The sequence below is a fragment of the Onychomys torridus genome, chromosome 1 (genome assembly GCF_903995425.1).
Source record: "Onychomys torridus chromosome 1, mOncTor1.1, whole genome shotgun sequence".
In the NCBI taxonomy this organism is placed as follows: domain Eukaryota; kingdom Metazoa; phylum Chordata; class Mammalia; order Rodentia; family Cricetidae; genus Onychomys; species Onychomys torridus.
In genome coordinates, this window is record NC_050443.1 from 162,602,100 (window position 1) to 162,627,925 (window position 25,826).

A 25,826-nucleotide genomic window follows, 5' to 3' on the forward strand; every position below is an offset into this window, starting at 1 on the left:
AGGAGCAAGGTTGAGAGGTAAATTATGTCAAAGGTATATGAAAATTCCAGTCAGCATGTATAACTAAATACTGTGTCCGGCAAGCAAATGATCACTTTCTAAAGTTGTAATTTGTTGGTACTAGGTGTAAATGCAGCTCAAAGCTTTAGGACAGCGGCTCTCAATCTGTGTGTGGGTTGTGATAGCTTTAAAGACCACATATCAGATATTCTGCATAACAGTAGCAAAGTTATGAAGTAGCAATGAAATAATTTTATGGTTGGGGCCACTACAACATGAGGAACTGTAGTAAGGGGTCATGGCATTAGGAAGGTTGAGAACCACTGCTTTAGGATAATAAATAGCAACTCAGAGTTTGCATTCTTTCTAGAATCTCATTTAAAACAAAGTTTACCTGTATTTGCAGACATTCTTTACTGATACTTGGTTGTTCTAAGAAAAGTGAACTTCGGCATGATTAACAGTATCTACTTGGAATGTGCTGCTTTTGAAGGCTGACTTTCCTACACTAAGAACTTATCTCTGGAAGCTTTTGCATTTACTAACTAAACATCCTGCACCCACCACTGATACTGCATACACATAAGTCATGATTTAATCTCCCTTTGAAAACTGGCTAAATGTTTAAGTAACAAAGCATTTAAGAACATGAGTCTTATTTTTTTTTTTAACTTTCAAAACTTCCGATTTTTTGAAAGACATTTTTACACTTATTGCTGAGTCATCTCACTAGCCCATAACTTTCAACAACCCTTTCTTTCCCAATTCACTCAGGACTGATTTTTTTTAACCCTGTCTACAGAAAAAAACAAAACAAAACAACAAAAACACTACATCAGTATCTAAGCTGGTGGTACAGACCAAGTAAAGACTGTTTATTTTAAAAGACTCGGGGGAGAATGCATAAGCATTTGCTTAAGGATTTTATAAAATGGAGGAATTCTTTATTGTAGAAAAAAAAATCACGAGGGGATTTTTAGTCCCTAAAAAACCAGCATCATGGGTTAGATTCTCAATGCCATAAAACCAGAAACAGCATTTATCACACTTTTGATAACCTAAAAACTTCTACCTTTGAGGCCTGGAGAGATGTTCAATGGTTAAGAGATCCAGAGGACCCAGGTTTGATTCCCAGTACACACATAGGGATTCAGAACTGGCTGTAACTTTGGTCCCAAGGCATCCAGAGGTCCTTATTGTGGTGCACAGACATCCATGTTGGCAAAACACCCAAATACATAAATAATTTCTTAATTATAAAAACAAATAACCTAGCCGGGCAGTGGGGCGCACGCCTGTAATCCCAGCACTCGGGAGGCAGAAGCAGGTGGATCTTCGTGAGTTCGAGGCCAGCCTGGTCTACAGAGCTAGTCTAGGACAGGCTCCAAAGCTACAGAGAAACCCTGTCTCGAAAAACCAAACCAAACCAAACCAAACCAAACCAACCAACCAACCAACCAACCAAACAAACAAACAAACAAATAACCCAACCTTTGCATGGCCTTAGAAGAACACCACTCATTTCCTCATTTAAAAACAAATCTAAAGGGGCTGGAGAGGCGGCTCAGCAGTTAGAAGCACTGGCTGCTCTTCCAGAGACCTGGGTTCAATTTCTAGTGTGGTGATATATTGTGTACCCTAATAAAATTTGCCTAAAGATCAGAGGACAGAACAAGTCACTAGATTAAACATAGAGGCCAGGCAGTGGTGGCACAAGCCTTTAATCCTTGCACTTGGGAGGCAGAGATCCATCTGGATCTCTGTGAGTTCAAAGCCACCCTGGACTACAGGAGATTAACTCAGTCTAGGAGAGAAACAGAGCCAAGCAGTGGTGGCACACATCGTTAATCCCAACACTTGGGAGACACATACCTTTAATCCCAGCATTTGGGAAGCACATATGCCATTAATCCCAGCATGTCACTGTGTGTTGCTGCACAGATGTGTGGGTTCACTCGGATTCGTGGAAAGAAGACTCAGAGGTACCTTAAGAATGGATCTAGCCTTTTATGGCTGCAAGGGGGGGGTCCAGCCTCAAAGGACTGAAGCACTTTCTCTTCCCCTAGGGCAGTTTTATTTCTCTCCAATACAGTCTAGCCAGTTAATTTCCATATGCTCCAAACAACCAGAAAGAAGCTCCCAACCACACACTGCCAAGTGCAAATTCCTTGGTTTCTCAGGTACCATAGTTTCCTGAACCAAGTTTTGCATAGGCCTTTGATCCTTGGGAGACTCTAAGACAAGATTCACTTAGAGGGCAACAAGGTAACAAAAGGTGTCTGCTAAACAAAAGATGGATTAGCACTAGGTGCTGCTCTCTGGAGCCAGGCCAGGTGCAGCTCAGCAGGGGTGCAGCCACAGATCCCCCCCCTTCTTATATAAAAAAAAATCAATTATCTTGAAGGTTATGCAGCCTCACAATAAATATAGCCTTCTTTCTATCTATATGCCTTACAATCTTACATAGGAAGGAAGTGATGGCTGGGTGGAGAAAGTTATATAAGGTGTGAGGGACTGAAGTCTTTCCAGGCTGAGGAGTCCTAGAGGTAAGATGCCGCAGTGGTTTGTTCCTTTGTCTCTCTGACCTTCAGGCAAATTTTATTAGGGTACACAGTATATCACCACATCCCAGCTCCTGCATGTCAGTTCACAACTGTCTATAACTCCAGTTCCAGGGGATCTGACATCACACCAATGCACATAAAATAAAGTTGTATTTAATAAACAAACAAAAAACCTAAAAACCAAACACACGCCACCTCTCTTCTTTGCTCAACTTTCACCACTTACTGGTGGAAACACCTCAAAAAGAATAGGATGAAGGCAAGCAACTTCTTCAGTCTGTCTGTGAAAACTCATACAAGTTTCCTACTATATTTGACTGTACCTGTCTTTGGGAGAAGTATAGGTATTTTGGGTTAAGCAACATCTGCTTTGGTTGAGTTCCTTATCTTATTCTTGCTTAGAGGGCTCAGAGAGATGGTCTAAGGCAGTGGTTCTCAACAGGTGGGTGGAGACCGCTTTGGAGTTGCATATCAGAGATTTACATTACTATTCATAAGAGTAGCAAAATTACAATTATGAAGTGGCAATGAAATAATTTTATTTTATGGTTGGGGGGCCATCACTACACGAGGAACCATGTTAAAGGGTCACTGGCATTAAGAAGGTTGAGAAGGACTAACATAGTGGTATTTGCTCCACCCATGACCTTGGGCTATACGGCCTGAAGGAGGCAGTGCTTCTGGCCAAATACTTGATCCATTGATCAATCAATCTCTCTCTCTCTCTCTCTCTCTCTCTCTCTCTCTCTCTCTCTCTCTTGGTTTTTTCAAGACAGGGTTTCTCTGTGTAGTTTTGGTGCTTATCCTGAATCTCTCTCTGTAGACCAAGGCTGGCCTCGAACTCACAGATATCTGCCTGGCTCTGCCTCCTGAGTTCGGGAATTAAAGGTGTGCGCCACTGTACTTGACCTCTTAAAGGGAGAGGACAGAGGAGTCACATGTTTCCTTCTTCCTTTTTTATTTTATCCTGGTGACTGGCTGTGTAGCCTAAGGTCATGTGTGGAGCAAATACTACTACACACTGGTCTAAGGGGATCTATAGTTTCTGCCTAGGAAGCGCAGCTTGGTTCTTGGTGGCTGTCTCTCTCCCTCCTTATACAATGTACTTAGGAACGGAAGTTTTTCAGTGATTTCATAATTGTCAAACACTTTAGTAACAGTTCCTCAAAAATGCCTTAGAGGCCAATGCCCCTCAGAGCAGGGGTCACAGCTCCTAGTGAATGGCTTCTTGCCTGACAAGTAGCAGCTCCTTGACTTTATGTCTACATCCAAAGAACCCCCAGTACACCAATAATAGAGAAAGATGAACAATATGTAGGACATAGTGCTACTTGGATGACATACCTTTCTGAGAATCAGAGCCTCAGACTAGGCTATTCTGGTTCTGGGATTCAGCCAGGAAATAATGCATGGTGAACTGTTCCCAATCCTTCTCCTTATTGGAATTGGTTTCATGGGTCTGAACAGTATGAACAGTTGAGAAACTCATCTCATCTGGCTCACTTAAGACAAAACTCCATGGCCAGGATGAACCAAACCATTTAATGTCTGCAGAATGCAAATTGTTACCCAGGCTGGGCAAATATAGATAGCAAGTCTTTGGATGCTAAAGCAGAACTCATAAACCCATGATATGGATCTTGACCAGAATGACAACCACCTTAACATCTTTCATACCATGAATTAGTTCCATGAGAAGATCTGGTGCAGAGATGGATAAAACTGTGTTTCTTTTACAATAAATCCTATTAGCTTTGCAAATACAGTTTCTCAAACTTTCCGGTGAGATCATTCTTCTCCCTCTCATCAAGGCCAAAGGCATATTACCCACTGTGATTTTGTGGGGAGGAAAGTGGAACGCTAGGCCTCTCTTTAGACTGCCTGGGTCTTCTCAGCCCTGCTGGACAAGGGATGGCTGCAGAGGCGGACAATGAACTGCATAGGTTCTTCTTAGGTACCCACAGGTCACCAAACCCTCGGCAAACCTGGCTGAGCTCCAGTCTAGAGATTAGTAAGGTACAAACACTAAGGTGGCTGAGATGCATCCTGTGAAGGATTCCATGGACCCCTCACTGAGAGAATTAACATTGTGGAAATGACTGTGTAACTAAATCATCTATAGATTTAAAGCAATGCCTAAATTTCATATGGAAGAAATACCCACCCACCTCTCTTCCTGCCCCACCAACCAAAGGAATTATTAGTAGAAACAACAAAGCTGAGTTTGTGTATAAAAATATCCAGAACTTATACATCAGTAAGAAAAAAAAATCCACCAGAAAAATGAGCAAAGGATATGAAGCAAATACTAACAGAAGTTGACTATTAAAAAATATCAAAAGATGTTTAATTTCATTAAATATAACCAAAGAAATACAAGTCAAAGAGAGAGAACTACTCATTTATCTACATGGAGAAAGCCTGCATACTTCATTGAACCCAATGCTAGTGACTGTATCATAGGAACACTGATGATAATGATTTGTATGTGTGCAATCTCCTTGAAAGACAATTTGTACACAAGAAGAATATGTCATGGTTCGTTATACTAATGCTGATTAATTAAAAAACTGGGAACAGAAAAATGGCTAAGTAATATGAGGAAAGGAATTCTATGTAGCTACTGAGATTTCAGCTGCACCTGAGTAACATCATGCCTGGCATGAAATACTTTTCTCCTTTTTTACATGTAAATTTAATGAACATGTCAGGATTACTCTAGAACTTTAATTGAATTAAAGTTCTTAGGCATGCTCTCTTGAAATAGCCTCTTATTCTTACAACACTCTAATAGCAGTCACTGCCCCATGGATGACCTGTCAACTAATACTCTGTGACATCTATTTCGTCCAGAACTGTGGTTTACTTCTTCCATTTGAACTCCCTTCTCATGTTAGTGAAGGCAATGTAGACTTTTATAATGGCAAATAACCATTACTGTGTTTAAAGAGAACTCATACTTAGTTGAAATATAAACTTAGTTTTTCATAAGAGCTTTGGATTATCCTCCTAAAAACTGACCAGAAAATACCATTCCGCATGCTTCTCATTTCCACAAGGATGTAAAGTCACCATAGTGATTTGATTAAGGAACTGCATAACCAATCATATGAAAGCATTCAACTGGAAGCTCTCGGAACCCCCCCCCCCCCCCCGAATGTCCCTAGAAATTCCTGAGCTTACCTGAATAGTGAGACCTGGAGCCATAATGTTTAAATCCTTCTGCAATGCCTGCTTCAGGTTTTCATCTATTTGATCTGGTTTTGAAGCCAAAAACAACAAATCTCATGATATTTGGTTATTTTTAATTAACGCCAAAACAAAACCAGTCAGGAGAGACATTGATTCCAGTCTTACTCTTTCACTGAACTTAAACAATTTGATAAAGTATATATCAAGTATAAGTGAGATGAATACAAAGCATTTCTCTTTTTGAGAAATAACCTATTAAGGAAGAAATATGACAAACAGCCATTCGAGGTTTACCTGCCAAAATGTTTATTCAGTAAGTTCAATTTAACTTTGGATCAGTGCATTTACTGGATAACTTATACTTTTATTAGATTAATAATTATTGGCTAAACGCAGTTTTTGAATAAATGAAGAAGCTGAGTCTTTAATTTCTTAACGCATGCCTTATTCCTTTTATAAAAGCTCAGACTGGTCTAAACTTACAATCCCCTTAGTTTCCTAGGTGCTAGGGTTATAGATGTACCACCACATCTGGCCTATATATCTTGATTCTCACAATAAACTTTTAGTAAATCTTTCCCCAAATGCCCAAATAACTAAATGTTTTTCTGTTGATTATTACCTTCCTATCACTTTGGACTTAAAACAAGAATTTAGAAAGAGAGGCAAGTCTTTGAAACAAAGGTAAGTTAGACCATAAGGAAGGTGTAACTTGAATTAATCTTACAATGGTTCAATTTTTAATCACCTCAATGGTAGTTTCACCATTACTAAAGCAGCCAGTAATGTGATAAGTCTGGTATTGCAGTAGCTGTCAATTATCAAAAGCAAGCATTTAGTTTAATTACAGTTTATTTTGTGTGTTGTTGGTTCTTTCATTCCAATATGTGGAGCCTGGGGATTGAATTGAGATCATCAGGTTTGACTGCAAGTCCCTTTACTCACTGAGCTATCTTGTAGGTCCGTCAACTGGTAAACTTTAAGTTGATTAGCCATTCCCATACCTCACACTGAGAAATAAACTAAGAATTCCAGGAAGGAGAGTTAAACACCAAAGATGACAAACCCAATTCCCTGGCCAGACCTTTCATTATCTCAAGTGAAAACTTTTACAGAAGAAAGGTAACATAGTAGGCCTGGGACTGTAGCTCTTTGTACTTTGAAGTCTGGATCTGGGCAGGACTCCCAACACCACGCCAGAACTGGTAAAAGGTGCCACACTGTGCCTGTTTATACAAAGTGGTTCAATCTGAACACTAGCTTTCCTCAGGGAACCTAGACGTTTGCTATGTGGTTGGCAGAGGGATTCTATATGATCAACCTCCAGTGAGATTGCTAGGTGCTGAGTAGCTAAGAGTTTGCCAGCAGTCAACATTTCACATAAGCTTGTACCTGTGTGACTCTACTAGAAGAGGATTCTATATGTGGTTTTCTTTTGACTTTACCATTATAACCTTGTACTTTTGCTAGTTTTTAACCTGTATCCTTTATGTGTAATAAAGTGAATACAACTACATGCGAGGTCCTGCCTGTCCTAACAAATCCTGAATCCCAATGCATGGAAGTGGATCTTAAGAAACACTCCTGTCTTAGTGTCTATTGCTGTAATAAAACACCCTGACCCAAAGCAACTTGAGAAGCAAAGAGTTATTTCACCTCACAGATTACAGCCCCTCACTAAGGAAGTCAAGGCAGGGCAAGATCCTGGAGGCAGTAATGGAAGCAGAAGCTACACAAGAACACTGCTGCTTAGTGGCTGGCTCAGTCTGCTTTTATATAGCACTCAGGACCTTGAGCCCGGGAGTGGCACCACCCACAGTGAGCTGTGCCCGCCCACATCAATCATCAATCAAGAAAATACTCCACAGGCTTGTTCACAGGCCAGTCTGATGGGGGCATTTTCTTAACTGAGGCCCCCTTTCCCAAATGACTCTAACTTATGTCAAGTTGATTAACTAGACAGCATACTCTCAAACATATACTTCTAGGCTTTAACAAAATATAGTGAAAACAGAATATAGCATGTGAATAAAGATTTTCTAATTCCTACCAAGTTATATAAGAAATCATTTAAGTGGAGCATGGTGGTACATGCCTTTAATCCCAGCACTTGGGAAGCAGAAGCAGGCTTATCTCTGTAAATTTGAGGTCAGTCTGGGCTATATAGTAAGACAATATCTCAGATAGATAGATAGATAGATAGATAGATAGATAGATAGATAGATAGAGGGAGAGAGAGAGAGAGAGAATAAGAAAAAAAGTATCACTAGATAAAAACAAAGTATTTTAAAGATGCTTGCTCTAATAAAAATTCAGAGAAAATGCTCAAATGGCCCCAAGTTTACTAACATTACAGCATCAATACTTAATAAGATTTCTAATCACTGTCTACTTATACATTTAAAACAAATTACTACTTACCAAATAATTCTATGTAAACTTCTTGAAGTGTGTGGGCACTACAAAACTGGTTCAGCTCATGGTGGATTTTATTGAAGATTAAAGTCTTGTCATAATCTGCAGTGTAGTTCCTCACAATATCAAACACTGAAGGAGATTACAACCCATGTTTGTTTCACTCAACAGTGACCCAAGTCTCTTCAAATGCAGCAATGATAAAGTTAAAGTAGTATATTATCCATGAGGAAAAGTATCAACAAAATAGTGAAAACGTAAAGCACAACTCACAGACCTTACACTTCTTGGGCTCAATTGAACATTTCCTTACATTCGTAACATTAACAGACCTCAAATTCTACACTAAGGAAAAGATAGACTGTCAACACTATGGAAGGAAGGAGTCAGATGTGTACTTGTGCAGCAGTGTGAAGATGAACTGAGAAGCAGGAAAGTATAAGCAATTATTGCAAAACAAAACTTTACTCAAGAGATAACTGAAGGACAGCAAGAAAGCTGCTGTAAATATGTGATTTAAAATATATAAAAATATGTGTGTAATTTTTTAAAAGGTGATTTTTACTTGAGCAGACCTTATGGAGATTTTTAACTGCCACAGAACTTAGCTGTCCCACTCCTTAGGTATATTCCTGAAGGACTCAACTTCAACTTCCATGCTTATTGTTGTACTATTCACAACAGTCAGAAAATGGATCTAGCCTAGGTATCCATCAACAGATAAATGGATTTTTTAAAGTGTACTAAATATATACAATAGAATGTTATATAGCTGTGAATTAAAATAAAATCATAACATTTTCATAATGGATGGAACTGGAAACCACTGTGAAGTGAAATAAGCCAGATTCAGGAAGAAAAACACTTCAATTTTCTCTCATACTTAGAACCTAGATTAATATTACATGTGTGCTTGCACACATGCGTATCATACAACTAGAAAGAAGATCATGGGAGGTGAAGGAGAGATCTAAGGAAGGGGAGAAAGAGTAATGAAATACACATAATATAAAGAAGAGAAGATTATCTGGATAAAGGAACCAGCCAGAAGAGACAGGGGACATGGGAAGAGAGCCCAGGAGGAAGGATGACATGCATAGAAATGCTGTAATGAAATCCACTACTTTATGTTAACTTAGAAACTCTCAAGCGTAGTTTTAAAAGCTTACACTAAAGACTCCAGGGACAGAGCTAACGTTTACCAGGCTTTACATTAGGTGACTTATATACACTGGTGCTTATTTCACCACCCTCCCTCCCCATTTTCCATCTTAGGAAACTAAGAACCAGGAACTTTTAGAAATATCCCCAAAGGTACATAACAGACGGTGTCAGAACCTGTGTTTTATCTATAAAACACGCTGCTTTCCGCATCTATTCTCACACCCAAATGCCTGCGCCAGTGGCCTTCCTACATAGGCTATTAGCTGCAACTGGACTCTAGGTCATAGTTAATGGAACAGTTGTTGATAAATATTTAACTCCAAAATACACGGCTTCATCATCTTCCAAAAGTGTGTCTATCTCTAGGGAGAGTGCTACCAGCTTTCCTCTTTTTCAATTCTGAATCATAGCTCATTCCAGTGATTTGTGATCAGGGAACACATAGTCATCTGCTGGTATCTGTGGGGGGTTGGTGCCAAGATCCAATGGAGATACTAAAATCTACAGATGTCTAAGTCTCTTATATTAAACTGAGTACATCTGCATATAAACTTCATATTCACCTGTATACTTCATCTTCTAGGTGATTACATAATATCTAACAATATCATTTACCATATTAAAATTTACTCTACTGTATAGTTTGGAGACTAATGACAGGGGAAAAGTTCATATATGTTAAGTACAGATTTATCTTTTCTCCTGAATATTTTTGATATGTTTGGCAAAAGCCACAGATATGGAGAACTGAAGAGGAAAAACCATGAAGAAAATAACTTCTAAAAATACCATTCAAAACCACTTGACAATCATATACTTGCAACTCTTTACTCTGAAATTTTTTCACTATCTGTGTGTGTACAAGTGATGTGAAACTCAACATGACCCTGTACTTCAATATCTGTTTTCCCTTCCTATCGCGTCCTCTAAAGAATTGAGAACACCTTAGAGGCAAAGGCTGCCTACCATCTTCACTTTTTCAATGCTCTTGCAAAACACCTGGCATAGCTTTACTTGGCATGATGATTCATTAACAAGGATGAAGACCAGACACTCAAAACTTGCAATTAAATTTCCTGTGTGTATGTACATGTGATGCACATGCACCTCTGTATGTGTATACACACACACACACACACACACACACACACACACACACACACACACACACGCAGGCCACAAACCAATCTCAGGTGTCATTCTTGGCTCTCACTATTAGGCTAGACTGGCTAGCCACTGAACCTCAGGGATCTTCTTGCTTTTGCCTCACACTGGAATTACACGTGCACACCACCATGCTAAGCTGTTAGGTGCTGAGGACTGAATTCAGGTCTTCATGCCTGCACAGCAAGCATGAACTAACTGAGCCATCATCTCCCTCCACAGTCCTGCTTTTTAAAGAACATGTATTCACTTTATCTCTTTTACTACGAAAATGCTTTCTTATACTTCAGACTTTCAGATTGCTTTGCAAGTTATGGCAAATCTCGACTAGAAAAGATTTTTTCTACAATAACAAATAAGTGTGACCCAAGGAAATTCCATCAGTTATAGATCTTTAGGATACAAAAAATTCTTCCTCATTATAATTGGATACAATGCCACTTTCTTTTTCTAGAAACACTCACTTTTAGAAACAGTAAATTCAGAGAGGAGTAGCTCTTAAGACTACTAAAAACTAATTCTGTCCATAACTTGTGATATGTTTCTACCTCTATTTTCTGGAAATATTTTCATGATTATTCTTTTATATTCATCAGTAATCACTGAGGTGGTAAAACTTTAAAAAAGAACCTTCCTACTCCTTCCTCAGTTATAAAAACCCTGGTTATAATTATACAAACACAGCAGATAGGTAACATACCTGCATAAGGAGCCAACATATTAACCACTTCTATTCGGTCAATATAGATCATGACCCCACCACTAAAACAAATGAACAACAAAAACAGAAAAAGTATGAGCCAGAGCCACAATAAGAGCAATGAAGTACAATTAAGAAGTTATAGACAGACTTAGGGAGAACTTGATAATCTAATTTAAAACCTAGGGAGAACTTAATCTATTAACTTAAAACATAAGAGAGCTTGGTCCCTTTTAAAATGTATCTGCCCCTCTACAGATGTTAAAGTTACCCTTTTAAGTTTGTAAAAGCAATACTTTAAAGTCATTTAAACTAGGCAATTTAAAAAAGTGCCTGTACCTCACATTCCTCACTTGATACAATTTAGTGTAGTGAGTGTGTTTTAGTGACACCACGCTTTGTTTCCTTTTTTACCCCAGTCTTTTAAGGGCAGCAATTCTTAGAGGCCTTTAGACCAAAAGCATTTTTCAGGGACTTCATCCGAGACATGAATTCTATTGAAGACCTACTGATTCAGAAACTCTCATTTAGATGACATTTAACATTATAAAGTAAAGTGGAATGGTTTTTTTAAAGTAATCTTTTACTGAGCATCAATTCAGAGACAAGTTCTGGCCACATACACAAATTCAAACTCTTACAATAACGGTAACGTAAGTCTTACTCCCTGACTTTAGGGAACTGAGCTTAGAGATGCTAATCAAGGTACCAGCGGAGGGCTATGTGAAGCCTATACTTTCTGCTTCATTTTCCTGTCAATTAAAATAGTAACACAGGTGTGGTAATGCTCATATAGTTAGTCGGCTAGCTCTAAAACTCCACTCTTCTCTAATACCTAATTGCTCCTTTTTACAGCTTTATCCAAGTAATTCACAGCACAAAAATCTCTATTGCTACCATGCATATATAGAAGTGTCTTAGCCAGGCTTGGTGACATATACCTGTAATCTCAGGGTTTGGGAAGCAGAGGCAGCAGGACTGTTTCAAGTTTGATGCCAGCCTAGTCTACATACTAAGTCCTCGGCCAACAAGGGCCACATAGTGAGAGTCTGTCTGACTCAAAAACAAAGCAAAACAACTAACAAAGGTTTCTAAATGACTACTGCTCTAAAAACGTCATTAGAACTAAAGAAAGTAAAGGGTAAGGGTCACAAAGGGGAAAGCTTACCTTGTTCCACAAGGCACATTTTTAACTTCATCTGTTTGTAGTGTTGTCTGGGAAGGAAAAAATAGTTCATTAAAACGTGCGTGCTGGCTGGCCAGTGGTGGCGCATGCCTTTAATCCCAGCACTCGGGAGGCAGAGGCAGGTGGATCTCTGTGAGTTTGAGGCCAGCCTGATTTACATAGTAAGCTCCAGGACAGCTAGGAATACAGAGACCCTATCTCAAAAACAAAACAAAACAAAACAAACAACCCTGTTGATCCCAGAGAGGAATCTCTAGAGAGCTGCTGTCTCCAAAGATCAGTTATGTAGTTAACCATTTCTCTCTATATCTACAAAGACTTGAATACTACATGTTTTATTAGGAAGGCTAGACTCAAAATGCACTAGGAAATAGTGCATTCAATGTCCTATCAACTAGCAGGCAGGAAAATATTTAGAGCTGGCTTGAGATCGCAAACTACACAGCTCACAAGTAACACTCTAAGGTCTGTGCTCTGAACTTTGACTCCTGACTATTAGTGTTTACAGTGATGGTAAGTAACTATTTTTGCACACAAGTAATTTATGAACCAAAGCTACCTTGAACTCAACAGCAAAGCTGTAGTCAATGTTTTGCCTAAGGAACTACTGCTCTCTCACATGTTCTGTTCAGTTTGCCTTTTAACCTAAGTGCCAACACCAATACTGCTTCCTCCTTAGTGAACCGATAATCTGGTTCTTAATTGCTCTGCCACATCACACCTTTCTTTATATCAGAATGACCTCTTATTGTGTATTCTAAGGTTTCGAATAGGTCAGCAGTATATTCCAGACACATTACACCTTGTTAAGCACACAAAATATGCTATTTTATGGAATATGGTCCCCGTTACATCAAAATCACAACCTAGCATAGGAAATAAAATTCTTACAAAGAAACCTATCAGTAGGTACAAAAGTAACTGTATAAACTGAGCTTTTAGGTATTGTTACAAGGAATGAAATACTAGTTTTAAAAGCTCTTAAGAGAGATAGCTTGGCAATTAAAAGTACTTAACACTCTTTCAAAGGACCTGGGTTTGGTTTCTAGCACCCACCACATAGCACTGTACCACATACAGTGCCTCACAACTGCTTGTAGCTCCCATTCCAGAGCACTCAACGCCTCTTCTGGCCTCTGCAGACACCACAGCATGTGGTCCACAGACAAGTAGGTGCACACATATACACATACATTTAAAAATAAAAAAATTAAAAGATCTCTGAAATTAAGTATTAATAGGAAGATCTAGCCGAGTGATGGTGGCTAACACCTTTAATCCCAGCACCCGGAGGCCGAGGCAGAAGCAGGTGGATCTCTGTGAGTTCAAGGCCAGTCTGGTCTACAAAGGAGCTCCAGGGCTACACAAAGAGACCCTATCTAGGAAAAGCAAACAAACAAGAAGACAACAAACAAAAAGAAACAAACAAACAAGACAGACCTAGAAATGGAGAAGTAAGAACTTAAGAGGGACATCTTCAGTTTAATTAATGTCCTATTCAAATACACACTGCAGAAGACAAAAGTGTACACCCAAGGCAGACTGGTTTGTATGAAGCAGAAGGCGTGACTCAGATGAATGGTAAATTCTGAGAAAAGAACACAGTGATATTAGGCTGAAGGTCTTGAATATTGCTGAACAGTTTAAGTGCTCTTTGATCCCTGTTATACACAATCATAAAATGAACCTTTCAAAAAAAACCTGTCAGAGCTGATAATGGTTATGCAAACCAGCTATGTGGGAGTCGGAGGTGGGAGAGGTGCGAGTTTCCCACTCCCTTGGGATGGCAAGGCCCAGTCTGGGGAAAGAAGACACAAGATGCAGGCGGGGCGGTGGAGACCTGCCTAGAATGCTCAAGGCTCTGGGTTTAAGCCCTAGGGTTGATCTCTTAGCACTGGAGGGGAAAGGGGGTTTTCCTTAATTCCTCTGATCATGTTGTTATTCAGCTTACTGAGAGGCAAGAAAACCACCTAGAATGCTAAAGAAGTAACTTGTCTAGGATAAGTTAGGTGTCAATCTTGGAGATAGAATAAAGGAAAGATGGAAAGATGTGCTGGGCGGTGGTGGCGCACACCTGTAATCCCAGCACTCGGGAGGCAGAGGCAGGTGGATCTCTGTGAGTTCGAGGCCAGCCTGGTCTACAAAACCAAAAAAAAAAAAAAAAAAAGGTTATCATTGGTTAAATATGTAATTCCAGCATAGAAAGAATAAAATGTAATTCTTTGGTTTAAAGATTAGTGTGGTGGTAATATTAGAGATAATGCCCCACAAAGTGAGGGGAGAAGGCTGATAAAAAAAAATGAGTTCAGTATATTTTATTTCTTTCAAAGCATTAAACTAAGGCAATTTTCACTATTTTGTACCAACTTTCAAACCAAGAAAAACTAGGAGTCAAATAATAACTTTTCAAATTTAATATCATATTCTATGTACTTCTATACATCTAATTATTTTCCCAATATGAAAGAAATGTTATGGTGGCACAACTGTGTAATCAGAGCCCTCAGAAGACTGAATTGCAAGTTTGTATTTAGGCTGGCTTAGGCAGCAAATTCTAGGACAGCCTTGGCTACACAGTAGACCATGTCTCAAAAAAACCACAAGAGGTGAAAAGTGAATGCTTACTTTATAAAGTATATAAAGGCTAAAGATTTAAAATAATTTCTCTAAATACTGCTTTGTCTCTGTACCTTATACATGGGATTTCACATTCATGTATATTAGTCCTTTCAATGATCAATTCTGTTAAACCATTTGTTTAAATAGACCTGTATCTTCTAATATGTTCCCCAAATCCCAAAACACAAATTTATGACTGTTCTTAAGAAAAGTTTCAGTTTTTTAAGGGGCCAGAGAGATGGCTCAGCAGTTAAGAACACTAGCAGCGATTTCAGAGGACTGGAATTCAATTCCCAGCACCCACATGGCAGCTCACATCCGTCTGTCACTCCAGTTCTGGGGCTTCTGACACTCTCACACAGACATACATGTAGCCAAAACACTAATGCACATAAAATAAAATAGTTTCTTTAAAAAGTTTTATTATTCTTGCCTAGAATGCTACTTTTTTTTTAAACACAGAAAGAACATTCCTATCTTGTTACACTGACTCTAACACTTAATTTTCAATGAATTAATAATACTTTATATTGAAATCTTTTTATTAATTTCACTTCATCTCTGACAACTGTATTACTATCATGCACCGTATTTTGCTATGTACGTATAATTAAAAATCTATTTACTATTATTGTCTATATCTACTTTATTGCTGCACCATACTTCTTAACAGTGAGTTTTAGAAAGGCAAAGACAGATTTACCTGGCTTTGAATAAGACCTGAAAAGACCCTGATTTCTGAGTCTGATGATGCTGTCGCTAACTTCAAGACTATTAAGAGTTGCTTGTGAGCTAAGATCAGAAGAGGAAAGAGACTGGGAAGAGCCTTAAAAGGCTGCAAGATTAGGGCAGGACAGAAAGGGGGGTAAGAGATGGTGAACGAAGAGTGACAACATTAGCCAAGACACAAAGGCATAAAAAGTGCAGTAGGAATTAGACATTACTCGTCACTGGATACATCTGTCATACCAACACAAAAGTAAGATAAAATGTTTTTCTAGGGGAGAGGTTTTGTAACCTAAAAATTTCCCTTTTGCTTTTGTTTAAAACTGTATTAATTTGCTGGGTGGTGGTGGCGCATGCCTTTAATCCCAGCACTCGGGAGGCAGAGGCAGGCGGATCTCTGTGAGTTCGAGGCCAGCCTGGGCTACAGAGTGAGTTCCAGGAAAGGCGCGAAGCTACACAGAGAAACCCTGTCTCAAAAAACCAAACCAAAACCTGTTTAGTATGTAAACTGTATTGCTGTACATAATAAAATATGGGAGTCAATCTGGAGATCACGGTGACCAGGGGAAGAGCCTCACGCTCCCCGTGTTTCACTCCAGTAGGTGCGATTCTCCCCTAAGCCCTAAAAGGGAAGAACCCTGGGAGAGTCCGGCAGTCATGGTCACTCTCACTTAGCAGAAAGCTGAGAATTTAAGTGGTAATATCAATAACACTGACTTTTCTTGTTTCCTGAAAAATCTGCAACAGATGGTAGATAAATTCAAAGATTTATGATCTCACTGAGTTTGCAAATTAGAGCCCAATTCTGCCTATTCTGCCACCTTGTTATACAAATATATTTATTAATATGTCAGATGGCCAAGATACTTTATGCAAGAACCAGATACTTATTTCAAATATTCTGAAATGCTGTTAAAGTACCACATTCACTCAGGTTCCTCATAAATTTGTGTTTAATGCACCAGGCAAAGATGTGAGGCTGAAAAGCTGTGTATAAAAATTCATTCTTCCATGTTAACAGTAGCCTAGGAGCCTGCCTCTATGGAAACCAAATAGTTCTAAACCAAGTAATCACTGATTTGTATTCCTAATTATGTCTTCAATTCTTTTATTTTGAATGAAGTAACATAAAACCTGCTAATACCATTATACAGATGACAGAGGTCAGTCTTGACAAGCTGCCTAGTCTACACTTTCAATTCAAGGCAAGGTGGTTTGAAATCATTACTTGTGCCATGACAGTTGTACTCTGAACTTTCACTCCGTATTTAAGTAAATACCAACATTTGCTTAGGCAATAAGGAAATCCATCCCCACCCACAAGTGTGGTAACTCCAGTCACACCTGTCTATCTGGAATCCCTAGGAATCACTCACCTGCACAGATCTGAATGTAGTAATGAAAGGCAACATGATATGATAGCCTGGTCCACTGGGGCTAGTTAGCAAAGCTCCTCCCCTGCAAAAAAGATGTTTCAGTTGACAAAACTGTAAATAGGAAAAACTCTCTTTCCAATTCTAAAATGCTATAATAAACATCCACTATTACTCAAGTTACTAACCTACTAGCCTTACAACAGAGTTACTCAAGATGGACAACTGCTCCTGAAAACATCCACCACACTTAAAAATGTGAAAATGCATCAAAGTCAACTGCCAATATTGCACCTTGTTTCATAAGCTCCACCAACCACACCTCTGGGTCTCCAACACGCTCTTGGGCTCAAAAATCCTCTCTGGTCCTTAGCTTTCTGACAAATACTTATGGAAAAATTCTAACGACTCTCAATTAAGGTACCTAATTGCACACAACAAGAGGCCAAGTCAGAACAATACATTTAATCACTAAGTTTAAAAAAGAGGAAAATATAAACTTTCAAGGAAGAAGAAAATATCTAAGGTTAATGGCTCTTTTGATACATCATTAAAATTCTGGGAACAGAGTTTCTGTATAAAGGCAACAAAAAATAGCATGGAAAGATGGATGGCAAGAGGGTTGAGAGTACAGGTGAGATACAGACTTGTCCATCAAATTCTAGAATATGTGAACTATGAAAACATGCCCCTGGGAATTATGAAGAGTAGTTGTTTAGGGACAAATACATCAAAAAAGTTCTATTATACACAATGAACTGTAAATTCACACATTAATCCTTGTCGTGAATATATGAACAGGATTGAAAGTCATAATTAAAAAGATAAACTGTTTCAGGTTCATCTCAATTTTTGGGGAGTGGTATCTATTCTTTGTGGTTTTCCTGTTGTAAGGACAATGACAAACATGTGGTCCAGGCATTTCTCATGCTAGAATTCCATCTGTTAAGACATACCATTAAAAGTTCTAGTACTTTTTCTAGAACTCAGGATGAATCTAAAAGTAGAAATACCAGAACGGGGTGGGGGGGTGATGGAAATAAGCAAAATCTGCTTTTTTCTGAATAAACCACTATCTCGATTTCTCCACAAACTGGCTCTTCTTATCAGTCTATACCAAAAGGAGCTGGTGTTAATTTATACCAAAGAAAAGCTAGGCCAAAGCAACTAGACGGCAACATAGCTCACGCTCTTCCTCACCTTGACTTGGGAAAAGTGAGAAAGGTGGCCTGTAAGTGTGATTTTTGTCTCTTGACTTCACGGACATAACACTGTCATGGTCATTAAGACTTTGGGAGACATAACCAGATACTGGGAGGTTTTTAACGAAGAAAACAACAACAACAACAACAACAACAACAACAACTTAGGGAGAAACGTCCTAAGTAGGCAACATCTACAGTGGCGAACTAAACACCTGTACAGTTGTACAGACTATAACGAGTTAGAATTAGTCATCTTGGTTGCTGTGGCGACTTCCTTCCCTCCTAAGGAGTCTCCAGCTCTGCTCCAAACGAACTTGGCCCCGACCCGCCCGCCCGACACCTGAACGGTGCCCCGCCGAAGGTCAACTCCCAGCAGCTGGGGTGAAACCACTTCCCAGACTCCAGTGTGACCACCGGACCCTTCTCGGAGCCCTGGCCCCCGCGCTGCCAGTGCCCGGCGGCGCTCACCTGTAGTACACGGCCAGGTGTCCCTCCTCGATCTTGTGGATGGAGGCGTAGAGCAGGACCACCACCAGCCCCACCACTGCAGCCACCAGAACCCGGGCTTGAGTCATGTTCATGCTTGTTCCTCCTGGGCAGGGGAAGGAGAGGAACCTGCGTGCCCTGAGTGACAGCCCGGTCCCCCACCCCGTGAAGAGCCCGCGTCCGGTCGCGGGCTGAGGCGGGGAAGGAAGCCCCGCGCTCCGGCCCCCGGCTCTCCCCCAGCCAGCGCTCCCCTAGCGAACCTCCACGCCGGCGGCCCCGGCTCGGCGCAGCTCGTGACACCCCTTCCCCGGCTACCCGGGCGGAAGGCTCCTACCGGGGGGCAGCCCTGGCCTCAGGCACCCGGAGAACCGCGACCCCTCAGCCGCGCCTCACCGGTCAGTGACGCATCGCCCCCGCCCGCACGTGCAGCCGCCTCCCGGCTCCGCCAACTGCTGCCAACAGCCGGCCCCGCCCACCTTCCCGGCACTGCGGCTGCGCGGGGACGCACGCCACGCAGCCCCCGCCCGCGACTCGTGGGACGGTGAGCGGGCGGGACAAAATTGGCCTGGGCTCTCGCAGCGCGGTGCTTCCTCGCCCCTTGCTCGCACGGGGCTTGACCCCTGGGACAGGCGTTGGTCCCGGCGCTGGTCCCGGCGCTCCAGCCCCGAGGACTGAGCCCCTCAGTGTAGAGGCTGTCTCTCCATCCCTTTGTGGCTTGTAAGCCGCCAAACTGTCAAGGTACCCATGTTCTTCAGGTACACATCCTGCACTGAGGAAGCCACCAGACCAGTATCGAGGAACGGCAAGGGAGGAAGCTATTCGAGCTGTGTTAATCATTCAAGCTTGGGTTGAATGTTTGGTGCCGGAACGCTACACCAGAGTGCTTTCTGAAGGCCACCCAGAAACAGGACAGCGTGATCTTTGTTGAGTGTCGGGGGTCGGGATTGTCTTGTCGGGAGGCCAAAATGAACACTTGAAGCGCTTGATTTTCCAGGAGGCCAGCATGGTGGAAAGGAGTTCTATGGTAGGCTAGGCTAGAACCAGATTTAGGAAGTCTGGGATGCGTTCTTCTGCTGATCGAAGAACAGGATGGCAAGGAGACTATTTTTGTTTGTATGTATTTTATTTTTATTTTTACTTTATTTAGCCTGCAAGCATGTCACCACGTGTGTGCCTGGTGCCCTCAGCAGTCAGAAGAGGGCATCAGATCCCCAAGAACTGCAGTTACAGACTGCTGTGAACTGCCACATGGGTGCTGGGAATCAAATCAGTGCCCTCTGGAAGAGCAACCCGTGCTCTTAACCTGAGCCATCTCTCCAGCTCCCTGAGACTTTTTTCTCACTGCAAATTTTAAAATTCCATACCACATGGACCTGGTGAGATGGCTCAGTGGGTAAAGGAGTTTGTGGACATGCCTGATGACTTCATTTCATCCTTAGATCCTACATAGAAGTGAAAAGTGGAACCGGCTCCATGAAGTTGGCCTCTGCTCTCCACACATAAAGCCCTATGCTCCACATCACACAAACAGACACAATAATAACAATCACATATAGTTTAGGGGAAAACCCACACCATGTGCATGTTCTACAAAACAACAAAAAAGAAAAAGGAAATGGTAGTTTAGAGCTGTATAAACACGTGAGAAATAAAGACATCCCGTTTCACTAAAGGCAGAAATGAGACAACTGAAAAAAAAGTTGACAAGGTTGAAAGGAATTCTGAACTCTGGCACAGGAAAATACCAGAAAGCAGTCTGGCTGATAGTGAAGACAGACAGGAAGCTGGGAAACAATGGCTAAAGAGCAGCAGGTCCAAGGCACTCCAGTCAAGCCCATCAGAGTGGACCTATGGCAAATGCTTGTACCAATGATCTCCTTTTGTTTATTTATCTAGGTTTTTCCAGACAGGGTTTCTCTGTGTAGCTCTGGCTGTACTGGGACTTGCTCTGTAGACCAGGCTGACCTTGAAATCACAAAGATCCGCCTACCTCAGCCTCCCTAGTGCTAGGATAAAAGGCATGTGCCATCACTGCCTGGCCAACCAATGATTTTGATACTTAAAAAATGCATTATTTCTGAGAAAAAAAAATGAATAATTACATGTTTAGAGCCCTAGGTAAATACCTTTATTGAATTGCCTGAATGAACTTTCAAGTTAGCTAGGTGAGGTGACACTCCTATAATCCTAGCTCTTGGGAGACAGAGGAAGGAATATTACTAAAGTTTGAAGCTAGCCTGGTCTGCACTGGGGAGTTCCAGGCCCACCAGGTCTGTGCAGTGAGATCCTGTTTTAAAACAACAGAAATAAAACCAAAACACGTTCTGACCTTTCCATGTAGGTTAATATCTTCTGAGCAAGAAGTACCCAATACATGTTTATTATCAAGAGCAGACTCTAGAGCTACTGAATCCAGAGTTTGCCCGACATTCAGTGGACAGGGTTAGAGTTACCATCTTGTAGGAAACATTGATACCTGATAGTTTAAAAGACAGAAGATAGCCATGTACATACACATACCTGTAACAGAGACTGTGGAAACTGGGGCAAGAACAAGTTTGGACTAGGCTAATAGTGAGACCTTGTCTAAACACAAAAACTGCAAGATAAAAGTCAGCTCCAAGCTTTCAGACTTGGATGACTAGGGAAATGACAGACAGCATTAATAAAACGGGGATGGAAGGACTATGTCTTCTGTTTAAATGATGACATCTTAATGTTTTGAGACACAGAGTAATACCAGCACCTCTTAGGGAAAACACTGCAGTAAGGAAGTTACTCAATACTTTCCAGTAAGTCTATTTAATCCCAGGAGAAAGTACAAGGAAGGCTGGGGAAATAGCTCAATTGGCAGGAGTTTGATTCCTCAGAACCATGTACAGTGACAGGCATGATGGTTAGCTGGCTTTCTTGGACCACAAGCCCCCAAATCATGACACAGACTTATTATTAATCATGAAAGCTCAACCTTAGCTTAGGTTTGTTTCTAACTAGCTCTTTTTAACTTCAACTTTTTTCATTCATTTTACATACCAACCACAGATCCCTCTCTCATTCCTTCTCCCATCCCCCACCTCGATCCACCCTTCATCTCCTCTTCCAACAGGGTAAGTTCTCCCACGGGTTGAGGCAGGACCAAGTCCCTCCCCACTTCATCAGGGTGAGCAAGGTGTCCGACCACAGGTAATGGGATCCAGAAATCTGGCTCATGCACCAGGATAGATCCTGATTACAGTGCCAGGGGCCCCTCAAACAGACCCAGCTACACAACTGTCTCCTGTACGCAGGGGGTCTAGTCTGGTCCCATGAAGGTTCCACAGCTGTCTGTCTAAAGTTCCTAGTTCCTCTGAGCTTGGTTCGGTTGTCTTTGTGATTTCCCATCATGATTTTGACCACCCACCCACCCACACACACACACACAGTTTCTTGCCCAGGGACTAACTTTGCCACAAGAAAAGTAAACTCCATGTGGAGGTTCTTCAATGCCCATCATCCTTTTAAGTAGATTGGTGCTGCCAGGAGTAGATGTGTCTGTCATGAAAAGCCTTAGGTTATTAAAACTTCTTAAATGCTATGTTCTGTGGGTCTCTGAAGTGTTTGAAGACCATCTGTCTATCTAAAATATATCCATTTGACCTTGAAAACATGGCAACAAATCTGATTGTTAGATGACTAACTAGTAACCTGTACTTCTTAATTATCCTAGTTTGTAATAACTTTCAAGGACTAGAAACTTACATTAGTTATTAAATGGGCGGCATAGGTACAATACCTTAAAAGTAGAAACATACATGAAGCAAAAATAATCTTAAATTTGTATCAGTATACAAAAATCCATACCAATGTATTTAATAGTTGCTTTTTAGTTTAGATTCAATAATCTACCCTTTTATCCTATCATTCTCATCTCTTTCTTTTCAGAAAGAGGTCCTTGATTCTAATCTCCCTTACTTAGTTTCCTCCCTTACTATGATCAATAACAATTTGAAGCCAACCCCCCTAAATGATGACAAACATCCATAACAACTAAAAGCTACCCACCTCACCTCTTGGGAATGTGGGTGTCATATTCTTAAAATTATTCCTGCTGTCTGGGGGCCATGGCATCTCTTGGGGATCCTGAGTTAATGGTCAAGTCCTGGGTGGGCTAGCTGTATTTTATTATTATTATGATGATGATGATGATGATTAGCTGAGGATCGAACCCAGGGCTTTGCGCTTGCTAGGCAAGCACTCTACCACTGAGCTAAATCCCCAACCCTGGTATTATTTTTTTGTTTAGTCTTTGTGTGATGAAAAAGTATAGAGCTTATCTGAAGTCTTGACTGGACAGTCTGTGTGGCTGTACCAATATCAGCTAGCAGCTTCAAACTTGTTCTAGATGCAGAATTTTGAGGAAATTGCAAGAGGCATTCTGAGAGGCTAGATCATCTAGGCTAATTGTCTTTATTGGTGTCTGGTCCTTTTTCTGAAAACACACAAACTTGTAAAGGTAATATGTGGTGGTATTGTGTTCCCCAAAATATTATGCACCCTAATAAATTTATCTGGGGTCAGAGAACAGACAGCCACTAGATACAGAGCCAAAAATGGTGGCTAGAAAATGGGTCAGAGCAAGCCATAGCAGATAGGCAGTGGTAGCACACGCCTTTAATCCTATCCAGAGACAGAAATATCTCTAGATCTCTGAGTTCAAGGCCACATTAGAAACAGCCAGGCATGGTGACACATGCCTTTAATCCCAGGGAGTGATGGCAGAAAGTTTCTTACACATCTTTCTAAGATATATAAGGCGTGAAGACCAAAAACTAGCAGCATTTTGGCTGGTTAAGCTTTTAGGCTTTGGAGCAACAGTTCAGCTGAGATTCATTCTGGATGAGGACTCAGAAGCTTGCAGTCTGAAGAAACAAGACCAGCTGAGGAACTGGTGAGGTGAGGAAACTGTGGCTTGTTCTGCTTCTCTGATCTTCCAGCATTCACCTCAATAACTGGCCTCGGGTTTGATTTTATTAATAAGAACCTTTAAGATTCCTACTACAGTAATATATATATATATATATATATATATATATATATATATATATATATATATATATTTGCATTAACACAAGTATGGAATTTGTTTTGAGCAGGTAAAGGCATCTGTCAACTTTATGTTTTGACTGCATAAGCCAGTAAACTGTCATGAAGACTCTGTGGCCAACAAGATTTATTATGTCTCATCCAGTCTCAGAGCTGTTCTCATGTTGAGGGATCAGCATATGTCTCACTTGTCCTGTAGTCTTTCTTGTTTTTTTTCCTGTATGTCTGTAGCCAAGATTTTCAGGAGGTCTCTCCCAGTTAATCTGATCTTTATTATTTTAAATTTTATTTATTTATTTATTTAATGTGTATGAGTGCTCTATCTGCATGTACATCTTTATTTCAGAAGAGGGCATCAGATCCCACTATTAATGGTTGTGCGCCTCCATGTTCCATGTGGTTACTGGGAATTGAACTCAGGACCTCTGGAAGAGCAGTCAGTGCTCTTAACCACTGAACCATCTCATCAGCCCTGATCTTTATTAATTTTGAAGAGAACTATAACTTTTTGTTTCTTCTGGAAATAAAGGCATAACCTCATCCCCAATGCAACATATTTTTTGACTTCCATTTTGAAGTTAAGACATTTTAAAAACACATAGGTTTAATTTAAGAGTTTCCATAATCCAATGTCTCTCAGCAGCTATTGTTTTTTTGTACATTATCATTTTCAAAGTCAACAAAACACCATACAGAATCCAGACAGCCTGTATATTTTTTCATCCTTACATGTTTTTTTTTATATTACTTTACGCTTTCTTGAAAGATTTCACTTTATTGTTTTTAAATTATTTTTTTCTATGACTATCTATACCCCCCCCCCTTTTTTTTTTTTTTTTTTTAACTGAACCTGTTTAGAGGTTTTACCAGTCTGGACTGCTTTACTGAAGGCCTGTAGCCTTCTCTAATCACGTGAGCCAAGCCTATCTTATTACATACCCCTTTACATTTTCTCAATATGTATTAGTCTGTGGTACTACAATCTGCTTTTTAGTAATGAGTAGCGATTCAAAAAACAATTTAAAAATCATTTAATATGCAAAGTGAAAAACTAGGGATATAAAAGCATTTCACATTTTTTAAAAACAAAATAACACCTTCTAAATTATTTAACATAAGGCAAAAATCCACAATCTTTTATCTGAAATTCCTAAATCCAGATGTTTCAGAATTATGAAATTTTCAGATTTTAGAAAGATAATTCAGTGCATATACCAGACTACATTAACCCTCAAAAGAGTTTGTGGCAGCACCCCCCAATAATCAAACACATTAATATTTATGCAGCAAAATAAATGAATATTCACACTAAATGGGATAAACAGATTCAGTGTCAAGTCAGCATAGATCCAGAAACAAATGAATTTTGTTAGCAAGCTTAGGAAAACCTTGTTTTCAAAACTTCTTGGATTTTGAGACTATAATTACAGATAAAGGAATGCAGACCTTTTGAAACTTGTATGACAAGACACAAAAGATTGTTTAAACAAGCGACCCATTTTTACAAATGCAAAAACATACAATGTTCAAATACAGTATAAATTAACAGGCATCTCCTCTTTGATATTATTAAATGTACACCTTAAATACATATACATATAGCACACAACACGAATCACTATGGTCAGTTGATATCCAAGGCACACACGCACAATCCCTCATGTAAGAAAAGGACACTATTCCATGTGTGGTTAAAGAGAGGATTCATCTAACTCCTATGACGTCAGGTAGAGCACTTGCTGAGAGCAACACAAGGAGGCAGGTTAGTCTTGAGGAAGCACGGTTTTACTTGTGAGCAGTCTCTTCCACAGAAGAGTGAGAAGACAAGCTTTACTTAAAATGAACACTGGATTTGGCAGATGTGGTGGCACACGCCTTTAATCTCAGCACTCAGGAGGCAGAGGCAGGCAGCTCTCTGAGTTCAAGGACAGCCTGGTCTACAAAGCAAGT

General features: G+C 40.3%; 1 protein-coding gene across 4 annotated transcripts in view; it reads right to left on the bottom strand.

Annotated features, from left to right (window-relative positions):
• The window catches only part of Erlin1 (ER lipid raft associated 1), a 35,640-nt gene extending 16,364 nt beyond the window's left edge, over nucleotides 1-19,276 (bottom strand). For 2 of the 4 annotated variants that reach the window (XR_004943290.1, XM_036170009.1), the window contains exons 1-7: nucleotides 19,055-19,261; nucleotides 18,777-18,900; nucleotides 17,107-17,188; nucleotides 12,368-12,414; nucleotides 11,200-11,261; nucleotides 8,178-8,303; nucleotides 5,748-5,821 (exon numbers count right to left, since the gene is read on the bottom strand). Coding sequence is in view for 3 of the 4 variants with exons in the window: in XM_036170009.1 (XP_036025902.1) it covers nucleotides 5,748-5,821; nucleotides 8,178-8,303; nucleotides 11,200-11,261; nucleotides 12,368-12,414; nucleotides 17,107-17,188; nucleotides 18,777-18,889 (504 nt within the window). In the remaining variant the exon portion in view is untranslated. Of the gene's footprint in view, nucleotides 1-5,747; nucleotides 5,822-8,177; nucleotides 8,304-11,199; nucleotides 11,262-12,367; nucleotides 12,415-17,106; nucleotides 17,189-18,776; nucleotides 18,924-19,054 lie in introns of all 4 variants that reach the window. The other 2 variants (XM_036170026.1, XM_036170018.1) reach the window with 2 other exon arrangements.
• Between the last annotated feature and the right edge of the window lie 6,550 nt (nucleotides 19,277-25,826).